The sequence below is a fragment of the Mus caroli genome, chromosome X, assembly GCF_900094665.2.
Source record: "Mus caroli chromosome X, CAROLI_EIJ_v1.1, whole genome shotgun sequence".
Classification (NCBI taxonomy): Eukaryota; Metazoa; Chordata; class Mammalia; order Rodentia; family Muridae; genus Mus; species Mus caroli.
The window spans coordinates 93,053,140-93,065,953 of NC_034589.1; the positions used below are offsets into that span (position 1 = coordinate 93,053,140).

At 37.2% G+C, this 12,814-nt stretch overlaps 1 protein-coding gene across 2 annotated transcripts in view; it reads right to left on the reverse strand.

Moving 5' to 3' along the window:
* The window catches only part of Ophn1 (oligophrenin 1), a 317,724-nt gene that overhangs the window by 171,261 nt on the left and 133,649 nt on the right, over positions 1-12,814 (reverse strand). For both annotated transcript variants that reach the window (XM_021152888.2, XM_029473368.1), the window contains one exon: positions 6,444-6,515. In XM_021152888.2, the coding sequence (XP_021008547.1) occupies positions 6,444-6,515 (72 nt within the window). The remainder of the gene's footprint in view (positions 1-6,443; positions 6,516-12,814) is intronic.

Sequence of the window (12,814 nt, forward strand, 5' to 3'; positions counted from 1 at the left end):
TATAATTACATTTCCCTTCCCCATTCCACTTCCTTCTTTCAAATGTTCCCAAGGTCATATAAATAGTCATTATAAAGGAATCTAAGAGTGACTCTCTCTGAAGAAGCCCACTCACTGTTTTAGGATCATAACCTATCTTATTCCTATATATCTCTTTGTATAAATACTTTAAAAATTCGCCAATGTTGATTTATAATGATTCATCCTGAATTTCCTGTCTGTACCATAGTCAGAAATCTGTCTGTACCTGAATAGAAGTCCGTAAGTGGGGAGGGGCGTCCTCTGGAGACTGGTGGTAAACAGCACTGGCTGTGTTTCTGTCACTGGTGGTAGTACCTAGCAACTACTAGTGAAGTCACAAACCCAGCTAGCAGAAGAGTTTTGTGTATTCAGTTTTAGTCCGATCAGGATACAAACTATACTACCAAGAATTATTATAACAAACCAAGCCTGGTAGTCAAAACCTGTTATTCCAGGTACTTTAGAGTCTGAGGCTTGGAGGCAGGGGTAGGATCACAAGTTTTAGTCGTCCTTAGACTAAAGAATGAATTCAAGGCCAGCAATTTGAGACACTGTCTCAAAACAAAACAAAAAGAAAAAAAATAAAACTTTTAAATGGGAATATAGATCAGTGGTAGAGCATTTGCCCATCATGTACAACATCCTAGGTTCTACCTCTAATAATACAAAAGGAAAATCATGACAAGAGAGTATCTATACAATTTAAGGACATTTTATATGGTCCCATAAGGCTAAAGATTGAAATATTCAAGACAAAAACTGGATAAGGATGAGACCTCACTGGGAACATGGTAATATAACCCTCTGTGTAGAAATGAAGTCTAATTGTTTGGCTTGGTAGTTTACTCTTACTAGACAAGAGGAAATCTTCTCTCCAGAGACAAGCAGCACACAGTTTGCAGGGGGCAAGGGATGCTAAGTTTAATGTGAGCTTCACAGGGCTTGTCTGGCTCAATGGGAATCCCATAAGCACAATCAAACTATATGAAACTATATGACCTAATGCATCATACTAATGCTTCATCCATCAGACAGGCCCCATGATGTGTGTACGGGGTGGTGAATTACAAAAGTAGGTTGAGATGAATCATGAATGTGGGGGGGGGGGCTTTCAAAGTCGATAAACCTGGAGAATGTTATTAAAAGACAGAGACTTTCAAAGTCAATGATACACCATGTGTTCTGAGTAGACAGCTAGAGCAGAGCTCCACCATTGCAGCACTACCATGCAGCCCCGAAAATGTTTGAAGTCCCTTCCATCTGTAGTGCTGTCTACCGAGAAAGCTTAATGCCATGATAACTGTAGAGAGATAACTGAAGGAACTGTGTCATCACAGAGCAGATATGGAGGAGTAAATTTGGAACTAGGAAGCTACAACAAGAAAACATAATGGTAGTCTAACAACTTCATTTTTCTGGCCCTTAGTTAACTGTGATATCCTCTAGCCTAAATTTCACTGTCAGGATAATTCCAGGTACTCTACATAATTGACAATAAGTGGGTCTTTGTAGCATTGCAAGCTAGATCAACTGATAAAGATGGGTTTTTAGAAATGGAAAAAGACTGGTGGGTCTCAGTCTCTTCACTCAGACAAATACATTTTTAAGTCATACCTCACAAGTTTGCTGTGAGAAGACAGAATTGATAAAAATCACAAAATCTGTAGGCATGTTACATACAAAATATACCATGGCATTTCCATTGCTGCATGATAGATAGACAGCCACTAAAGAATCATCCATTCATTTCTTTCGTTGGTCTCAACCAGGATAGAAAGCAAGTTAGACATATAGGTTTCAAAGCACATGGCCACTTCAACCCTTGTCGGTGTTAGTAACTGCCCTGTAATCTAGAAAATAGCAAATACTTTTCTATTATAGTTGTAATTTCTTCTTTCAATTCCACTCTTCCCAAAATAAATATTAATACTAATTAGATGTCAGATGAAACTTAGTAGAATACAGTATTTCTGAGCTATCTAGATTATTCACCAAGCTTGAAAGCTCATATCACCTTTACCCATGATATCAAGCAGTAGGAATACATCCACCCATTATTTTGCCTTTCCTTTCCATTTTCCTTTTTATCTGAGAGGTGGGCATAGAACCCAGGGCTTCACATATGCAGGGAAAGCACTATACTACTGATCTATAACCTCAGCTTTCCCTTTCATAGTGGAAGTTTATATTTGACCTGACAATAAGTCTCTTTCCTGCTACTTTCATATTATTTATCCAACTCAATTGCCATGGTATTACAATAAGGTAAGGTGTATTCTTATTCCAAACATTAAGACTGGATGCTCATTCAAGATGATACATTTTAACCTATCCTTTGACTACATGCTGGGCATATACTGGGAATAGATTTGTACACTAGGCTGAAGAAATTAAACTGAAAACACTCATATCATTTTTGACATATTAAGTAATAAAAGAGATCCAGGGATTCTGAAACTGAAATCATCTGGTATAGTATTGTGCAACAGACCTTTCAATGATGATGGACAGGATCTATGTATAAGCTTTCTAACCAAATGATTACTATGAATCCTGTGACTGTTAAGGATTTAAAATGTGGGTAACCACCCTGAGGACTTGAGATTTTAATATCTGGTGGTTGTCATAATGGTAAGTCAAACAAGGTGCAGTTGTGCATACCTATAAGCACAACACTTAAGATTCTAAGACAGATGAATCATGAGTAAGAGACAAGCCTATACAATCCTGCACAAATCTAGACAGCATAGCTTAACAGAAATATGTAGTTGGGCATGGTAGTGTACACCAGTAATTCTGACACTGGGGAGGCTGAAGGGAGATGAAGAGAAAGACATTCCAGGCCAGCCTGGACTTCACAGTGAGATCCTAACTTGAAAAGAAGTAAAATCTGAAGCTAAAAAGATCCTTGTATCCCAATCCAGGCTATTGATACTAATGCTCTAACTTCTATCATTTTATTTGTCTTCTGTAAGTCTCGTTTACCTCTTTGTCATATGCCCACAAGGATTACTGTGGTTATAGAAAAAAAAACACATACACACAAAACCTCTTAGCCCAGTGATGGCTGTTGTGTTCATGGGACTCATTTTTCCAAATGAAGTAACTGAAATCCTGAAAGGAAACGGAAATCTTTACAGAATTTAGGATTTCTATATCTGAAGTTAGGGAGACACAAACATAACATTCTACCCACCCCTGACCTTACCAACTTCACTCCTCTCTCACAGGCAAAGTATCCCAACAACATTGGGATACCATCCCAACAACATTGAAAGTCAAAATATTCCAGCATTACTTCAGATGTCTATAATTCAAAGTTTAGCCGATTCATTTTATGGCAGAATTCAGATATGGTTGATAGTTGCTGTAAAATTATCTTTAGCTGTGGGCCTCTGATAACAAACAACCAACATACTTCTAAAAATATAGGTGTAGGCATAAGACAGGCACCCCCATTCTAGAAGACAAAAATGTAAGAGAGGGGAGGAGTGATGGATGCCAGGTAAGTTGGAAATTGGTCAAACTCTTTTGAGAACTTGAGGTCTCAAAATAATCCTCCTTGGTCAAGTGACATGGTTTCTCGACCCTAAGAAGGTAAAATCACTCTTACCTTTCTGAAGGTTGGCCCTAAACACTATTCACTGTGATAGCCTCTACGGAGGAAGAGGGTAGACCCACAATGTCTTCTGCAGTGGTCCATCTTTGGAAGACCTGCTGTAGGAACACCTTAGGGTCAAACTACCTCAAAATCAGTACTGTCTTTAAATTGAGAAGGAACTAACCCTGCCTCTAGAGCCTATAATGGGGATGGAAACTCTAGTGGTTTCTGAATTATCTTTGGAATACTTTTCTTGAAGAACAGCACAGCACATTTTGTATGACTCAATCCATTCTAATTTTTTTTTCCTTAAGTCACCAGTGGTAATGTTGGTATAATCTCTATCTATGTATTCCTTCATAGATATAATCTCTATCTATGTATTCCATAAGGTCCTCAGCTCATAGCCATGCTAATCTTTCTTTTTAAGATTACTTATTATTTTTAAGTTATTTATACTGTGTGCAGTGTGTGTGTGTGTGTGTGTGTGTGTGTGTGTATGTAAGTGCAGGTGTGCAGCAAGTCCAGATGAGGGTTTCCTATTCTCTAGTGCTGGAGGTACAGGCAACCTTGAGTGTAGTATAGTTGCTTCTCCACAAGAGCAATACCCAAACTCTCAATTATGGAGTTATCTCCAACCCCAACCATAATATTGACAACTTCTATTTAGAACCTGCTTTGATTTTTTTTGTTTGTTTAGGCTTGTGTGTGTGTGTGTGTGTGTGTTTTGCAATAGGAACACACTGGTTCAATTATTTTAAAGTTACAGATAATTTTTTAAAAGTCCTTTAATTTTTCTCTTCTTGAATTTTATTACTAGCAGACAGAAGAAAATTAGCTGCTTCTTACATGCTCTGCTTTTTAAAAATCTTCTTAGCTAGAGGAAGGGTACGCTGCGCATGCCCCAGTGGGTAGTCACATACCCAAGCACATATACACAGAACTAATGAGACTTGGGTGGTTATATTAGTAATAAAACACGCCATGAAGTATGAAGGGTGATCAGGTGGGAAACACTAGGAGAAGTTGGGAAGGAAAATATTTGTGGATCAATATACACCATAAAGTTGCACAAAGTTTTCTAATAAAATTTATTAAAAAATAGATATCCCCGGCTTCAAACAAGTTCCGCCTTCCAAAAATTACTTGAATACAAATAAAAATCCACCAAGCTCTTTGCCACAAAAATTCTTTTTCTAAATGCTCAATAATAACATCCTCCTCCTTTCTATTCAATTTCATCATAATCACTCTTTATTCCCACATTTCTCACAACACTACATAGCCAATAATCTATAATCTATATACTGAGACTTTTCTCTATCACCCTCCTCATTTATACCTGAATGCTCACCACATATAAAAGACATTCCACTGCACTGGCAGATCTCCCTAGTATGTGCCTCAAAATTCTCGCAGCCCATCAAGTATTTGGTTCTGGTGGCACTTTCACAGTTTTAAATATAATTATATGTTGCAGATGAACATTTGACATTTTTCAACAACAGACTGCATACATGTCACTGTCTCCAAGAGATCATTAATAGAATTGGGTGTAGTAGGGCAAGCCTGAAAGCCCAGCATTCAGAATCTTAAAAACTAAAAATGGTGATTTGAGTCTCCCCTGAGCCACAATAATATTTTGTCTGAGATAGTAAAGAAAACAAAAGGGAAGGAAGAGATTATAGAAGAGGAGAGTAAATAGAGGAAGAGAGGAGATATGGAAAAGAAAGTGGGGGAGATCATAAAATGGCAGAAAAGTTTGTGACACTCCCATGGCCTTATAGCTATACTAGCATCATAGTATCAGGCACCTGATACTATGTCCTAGATGCTTGGTACTGTACTCCCAATAACACAAACACTGCAGCAATTCACTTGTGTGCCTAATGCATGAAAAGAAAACTTACTATGTCACTAAGTTATATATTTACTACACCATACTTCTATCATTATTTTTGAAAATAGACCTTATAAAACATATATAAACAGGATGCTAAACATCATGTTAAACATTATGCTATATCATGCTGGCATAGCTTGAACAATCTCATGCTTACTGCATTTCTTAATTGTATCAAGAAACTCCACTGAGTGATCCACACCATCTAGTTCTGTATTCTCTATGATGTTCACATAAGGAAGCAATCAGCTACAGATACATTTCTCAGAAAGTATTCACATTGCTAAGTAGCATATGACTCTATTAGTTGCAGCAGCAGCATACTTCCTATTACTAATTTTTGTTTTAGTTAGAGAGTGAGATCAAGAGTTAGAGTAAGAAAGAGAGAGTGAGACATCAAGAGAAAGCACACAGGGGCAGGGATTTATTCTAAGATGCTGGTTCATAGGATTATAGAGAATAAGATTGCCATGCTTATGATATGCTACATGGAAACTGTAAGGAATACCAGTAGGGTAGTAGGAAGGACCAATAGCCTGAGAATTATTGCTGTGCCTTCGAATTTGGGTTTGAATGCCTAAGAAACAGTAACAGTGAGATTCAAGACTCCAGGCACCAGGTCTAGTAGTAGTCAAATTCAACCTTTTGATAGCCTGTTTTTCTACTCAGGTTCTCAATAGAGATTAGATGACACCCACCCACAAGTGTAAGGGAAGCCAAGCAATTCAAATGCTAATTTCTTTTGGAAACACCCACAGAAATAAATTCCAAAATATGGTATCAGTTATCTGGGATATTTGAGCATCTTCTGGTCTCATATAGTTAACCACTATGTCTTTGTAGAATGATGAGTGGTAGCCCAAACAACTACTTCATTACTATTAAATTTGATATTATATATTTAATACAAAAATATACCTTTGTGAAACCTATTTGTTCCTTCCGAAAAGTTTCCAAGGGTTTGATCAGCAAGTCACTAGCATTTTGTACCTAAAGTGGAAAAAAAAAAACAATATTTAGGTTAAAAAGGCTCCTAGAATTCTATGAAAATGAAGTTACAACATACCCAAATTTATGGGATACTATGAAAGTGGTGCTAAGAGGAAAGTTCATATCACTAAGTGCCTTCATAAAGAATGTAGAGAGATCTCATACTAACAACTTAACAGCACACACAAAAGCTCTAGAACAAAAAAGAAGCAAGCATACCTAAGAGGAGTAGGCAGCAGGAAATAATCAAACTCAGGGTTGAAATCAATAAAAGAACAACACATAGAACAATGCAAAGAATCAATGAAACCAAGAGCTGGTTTTTAGAGAAAATCAATAAGATATATAAACGTTTATCAAAACTAAGAGACACAGAAAGCATATCCAAGTTAACAGAATCAAAACTGATAAGGTGGACATAAAAACAGACAACTAGAAAACCCAAGAATCATTAGATCTTACTTCAAAAGCCTGTATTCCACAAAATTGATAATCTAAAAGAAATTGATTATTTTATTGATAGATACCACTTATCAAAGTTAAATTAAGATCAGATAAACAATTTAAATAGACTTATAGCTCCTAAGGAAATAGAAGCAATCAATAAAAGTCTCCCAACCAAAAAATCCCAGGGCCAGAGAGTTTTAACCTCAGTTCTACCAGACTTCCAAAAAAGAGCTAATACCAATACCCAAATCATTCTACAAAATAGAAACAGAAGGAACATTGCCAAATTCATGAAGTCACAGTCACCCTGATACACAAACAACACAAAGACCCAACAAAAAAGAGAATTTCAGACCAACTTTCCTCATACACATTGATGTGGAAGTATTTGATAAAATACTTGCAAACTGAATGCAAGAACACATCAAAAGGATTATCCACCATGATCAAGAAGGCTTCATCCCAGAGAGGCAGGGATGGTTCAGCATATGAAAATGTTTCAGTATAATCCACCACCATATAAACAAACTGAAAAAAAAACCCACATGATCATCTCATTGGATGCTGAAAAGGCCTTTGACAAAATTCACCCCTTCATGATCAGGGAAAGATCATGGATACAAGGGACACACCTAACCATAACAAAAGCAACAGCTAACATCAAATTCAATTGAGGGAAATGCAAACCAGTTTCACTAAAATCCAACACAATCCAATCCACTCTCACCATATCCAGTCAATAAAGTGCTTGAAGTTCTAGCTAGAGCAGGAAGAGAGCAAAAGGAGATCAAGATACAAATCAGAAATGAGTAAGTCAAAGCAACATTATTTGCAAATTTTATGAAGGCATATATAAGTGACACCAAAAATTCTACCAGGAAATTCCTATAGCTGATATACACCTTCAGTGAAGAACACAAGATTTACTCAAAAAAAAAAAAAAGTAGCCCTCCTATATGCAAATGACAAATGGGCTGAAAAAATTAGCAAAGCAATACACATCACAATAGCCACAAATAATATAAAATATGAAATACCTGCATGACAAAAAAAAATACTTCAAGCCTTTGGAAAAAGAAACTGAAGAAAATACCAGAAGATAGAAAGGTCTCCCAATGCTCATGGGTAAGTAGGCTTAACATAGTAAAAATGGCCATCTAAAAAAAACATCTACAGATTCAATGCAGTCTCCATCAAAATTCCAACACAATTCTTTACAGACCCTGAAAGAACAACATTCAATAACTTCATATAGTAAAACAACCCAGGATAGCCAAAACACTCCTATACAAGAAAAGATGTTCTGGGGGTATCTACCATCCCTGATTTCAAGCCATACTACAGAGCAATGGTAACAAAAGCCATATGGTATTTTCATAAAAACAGACAGAGTGATCAATGTAATCGACTCGAAGACCCAGATATAAATCCACACATCTATGGATACATGATTTTATATATATATATATATATATTATATATATATAAACAAGCCAGAATTATACAATGGAAAAAAGAAAGCAACTTCAACAAATGGTGTTCAACTAACTGGATGTCAGCATGTAGAAGAATGCAGAAGAGGGAGCTCGACCCTGATACTACAGGGTAGGGATAGGAACCAGAGGCTCAATAGCCCAGAGACCTAGAATAGAGCAAAAACATGACTGGCAAAAATAAAATAAATTTTAAAAGTCATTAAGATGATTCTAAATGATATTCTGGTATACTAGTAAACAGACATTTAGCATAATCTGCATCAGAGGGGCTTTCATCCAGCAACTGATGAAAACAGATGCAGAGATTCACAGCCAAACATTAGGGAATCCTGTAGGAGAGGTGGAGGAGGATTGTAAGACCCAGAGGGGACAAAGACATCTCAGGAAACTCACAAAATCAGCTAACCTGGGCTCATAATGACTCAAAAAGATTGAACTAACAACTGAGGAGTCTGCATGGGTCTGAACTAGGCCCTCTGCATATATGTTATGGATGTGTATAGCTTGGTCTTCTTGTGGGACTCCTATTAGTGGGAGTGTGGTGTTCGTGTTCTCTCTCTCTCTCTCTCTCTCTCTCTCTCTCTCTCTCTCCTCTGCCTGCTTTTGGGACCCCTTTCCTCCTACTGGCTTGCTGGCTTGCTTTCTCCTGCCTTAATACAAGGGGAGGATCCTCCTCTTACTGCAACTTGATATGCCATGTTTGTTTGATCTCACTGGGAGGTCTGCTCTTTTCTGAAGGAAAACAGGAGGAGGAGTGGATGGGAAAAGGACAAGGAGGAGAAACTTAAGATGGACAGGATGATTATAATATATGAGAGAAAATAAAATTTGTTATTTCTTATCATTGGTGTTTTTTCTTAAAACTGTTATCTATCATCCTGAAAATACTTTCTGAACAGACTACTGCTAGAAAAGGCACTAAGATGGACAATTAATAATTAAGACCTTATGAAAATTCGGTAAGGCAGAAGACACCATCATCTATAAAAAGTGTCAGCCTAACAGAATGGAAAAGATTTTCACCAACTTCACAAGCCATGGAGGACTAATATCCAAATAAACAAAGAATTCAAAAACTAAATATCAAGAAAACACAAATAAAAGTGGAATACAGATTTAAAAAGAGGAAACTCAAATGGCTAAGAAACACTTAAATTGTTTGACATCCTTAGTAATCAAGAATATGCAAATCAAAACAATATTGATTTTTTTGTTTTGTATTGTTTTTGATTTTTGTTTTCCTGTTTTGGGGTTTGTTTTTTTTTTTTGAGACAGTGTTTCTCTGTATACCCTTGGCTATCCTGGAACTCACTCTATAGACCAGGCTGGCCTCGAACTCAGAAATCTGCCTGCCTCTGCCTCCCAAGTGCTGGGATTAAAGGTGTGCGCCACCACTGCCCAGCTTATATTGAGATTTTTATCTTACACATACCTGTCAGAATGTCTAAAGTGAATAAAACAAATGACTGCTCACACTGGTAAGGATGTGGAGTAAGAAAAACACTCATCCATTGCTGGAGAGAATACAAGCTTGTCATTATGGAAATCAGTATGGCAGTTCCTTGGGAAGATGGGAATTAATCTATCTCATGATTTCATTAACAGCTAATTAATACTCCATTTTGCAAATGCACCACATTTTCTTTATCCATTCTTCTGTTGAGTGACATCTAGGTTGTTTCCAATTTCTGTCTGTTATGAATATAACAGCAATGAACAGGGTTGACCAAGTGTTTCTTGTAATAGGATAAAGTATCCTTTGGCTATATGCCCAAGAGTAGTGTAGCTGGATCTTGAGGTAATTTGATTCCTATCTTCCTGAGAAACTACCACACCGATATCCATAGTGGGTGTACAAGTTTGCACTCCCACCAGCAATGGAGAAGTATTTCCCTTGCTCCACATCCTCAACAGCATGAGCTATCATTTTTGTTATTGATCTTAGTCATTCTGACACGTATGAGATGAGATCTCAAAGTTGTTTTGATTTGCATTTCCCTGCTGGCTAAGGATATTGAACATTTCCTTAAGTGTTTCTCAGCTATTTGAATGTCCTATATTGAGAATTCTGTTTGTTATCTTGATGTCCAGTTTTTTAGTTCTTTATATATTTTGAGTATTAGCCCTCTACTGTATGTATATGTAGCAAGAATCTTTTCCCACTCTGTAGATTGCTGCTTTGTCTGAATGATGTTGTCCTTTGCTTTTCAGTTGTATGAGGTTCTGTTGTGGATGGGCCTAGTATTATTTGTATGTTGATGCTAATTCTTAAGGAGTGAGTCATACTCAGGTGACTTCTTGTGAACCAATCCCCTAATGAGTAAAGGAGCCAATCACTGGGCGAGTAGGCAGGACTTCCAGTTGACAGAGGAAAAGAGGAAGCAGGAGTAAGTTAGGTCCTTTCGGGCAGGGATAGCATGAGGACAGATGTAATTATGAGTGTCTCCCAGGTTCAATGGCAGATCTGTCAGGATTTGCCACCAGAGGAATCAGACTTAATAGGGCTTACAAGATTACATTTTAGTTGTTGCACCCAGAGATTGAGTTGCCATTGTTTCTGAGCTCCGTTTGTGTATTTATCTTCTCGCTTATCTTCTCTTGGAGATTCGACTGGGTTTCAGAGAGAAAGGTAGGGCAGCAAAGCATGGGTTTGCCTGATGTGCACCACAAAGGCTGTGGGGGCTTTGAAGCATGGGGCTGGTATGGGAACCTATGGAGCTGAGTGGAGACGTTTTGGGAGCTCCTCTGTCCCAGTGGCCTGGCGGGCACAAGCACGGGAACGTACCGGTTTGTTTTTAATATTTCCTGCAATACTGTCCCACTTATTGTTTGTTCTTAGTGCCTATACTATCAGCATTTAGTGCAAAAAATTTTTTCCTGTGTCAATAAGTTCAAGATTATGCCCTAACTTCTCTTCTCTCAGATTCAGGATACCTGGCCTTACATTGAGATTTTTTGATCCATTTGGAGTTGGGTTTTATGCAGAGTGACAAATGTTGATCTATTCAGATTCTTCTACATGCAGCTGTCCACTTTGACCAGCACCATTTTTTGAAGATGCTGGGTTTTTTTTTTTTCTGGTGTATATATCTGGTTTCTTTGTAAAATATCAGGTGTCAATAGGTGTTTGAAATTATGTCTGGGTTTTCATATAGATGTCATTTATTAACATGTCTGTTTTTATGCCAGCACCACACGGTTTTTATTACTATAGCTCTGTAGCACAATTTGAGGTCAAGGATCATAATAGCTCGGGCACTTCTTTTATTATTCATGAGTGTTTTAGTTATCTTGGTTATTTGTGTCTCCATATGAAGCTGAAAATTATCCTTTCAATTTCTGTGAAAAACTGTGTCAGAAATTTGATGTGGATTTCATTGGGTATGTAGACTGCTTTTGGCAGAATGGCAACTTTTACTATACGAATCATATTAAGCCATGAGCATGGGAGATCTGTCCATTTCAAATATTCTCTTCAGTTCATTACGTCAATGTCTTAAGGTTTTTATTATCCAAATATTTTACTTGCTTAGAGTTTCCCCAAGATATTTTTTGAGCCTACAGGTTGCTGTAAAAGGTATTGTGTCCTTGATTTCTTTCTCAGTCTGTTTCTCCTTTGAATATAAGAAAGCTACTGATTTTTATGAGTTAATCTTGTATCCAGGTAATTTTCTGAGAGAATTTATCAGCTGTAGGATTTTCCTGGTGGCATTTTTAGGAACATTTACATATACCATATGTAATATGTAATCATATCATCTGCAATTGAAGATACTTTCAGGTCTTCCCTTCCTATTTGTATCCCATTAATCTTCTTCAGTTTTATTATTGCTCTAGCTAAGAGGTCAAGTACTATACTGAATAGGTTGAGGGAGTGGAAAACCTTATCTGGATCCAAGTTTTAATAGAAATGTTTAAGGTTTCTCTCCATTTAAGTATATATTGGCTGTAGGCTTGCTGAAAATTGCTTTTATTACATTGAGGTATGCCTCTTGTGTCTCTAGTGTCTCCAGAACTTTTACTATGAAAAGGTGTTGGAAATTGCCAAAGGCCTCTTCTGCATCTAATTAGATGATCATATAGTTTTTGCCTTTCAGTCCATTTGTATGGTAGATTACATTATTGATTTATATAAATTGGACCACTTCTGCATCTGTGGGATGAAGTCTTCTTGATCATGGTGGGTGAACTTTTTGTGTTCTTGTATTTGGTTGTGAATATTGTACAGAAGTGGATGCTCACAGTCAGCTATTGGGTGGATCACAGGGCTCCCAATGGAGAAGCTAGAGAAAGTACCCAAGGAGCTAAAGGGATCTGCAACCCTATAGGTGGAACAACAATATGAACTAAACGGTA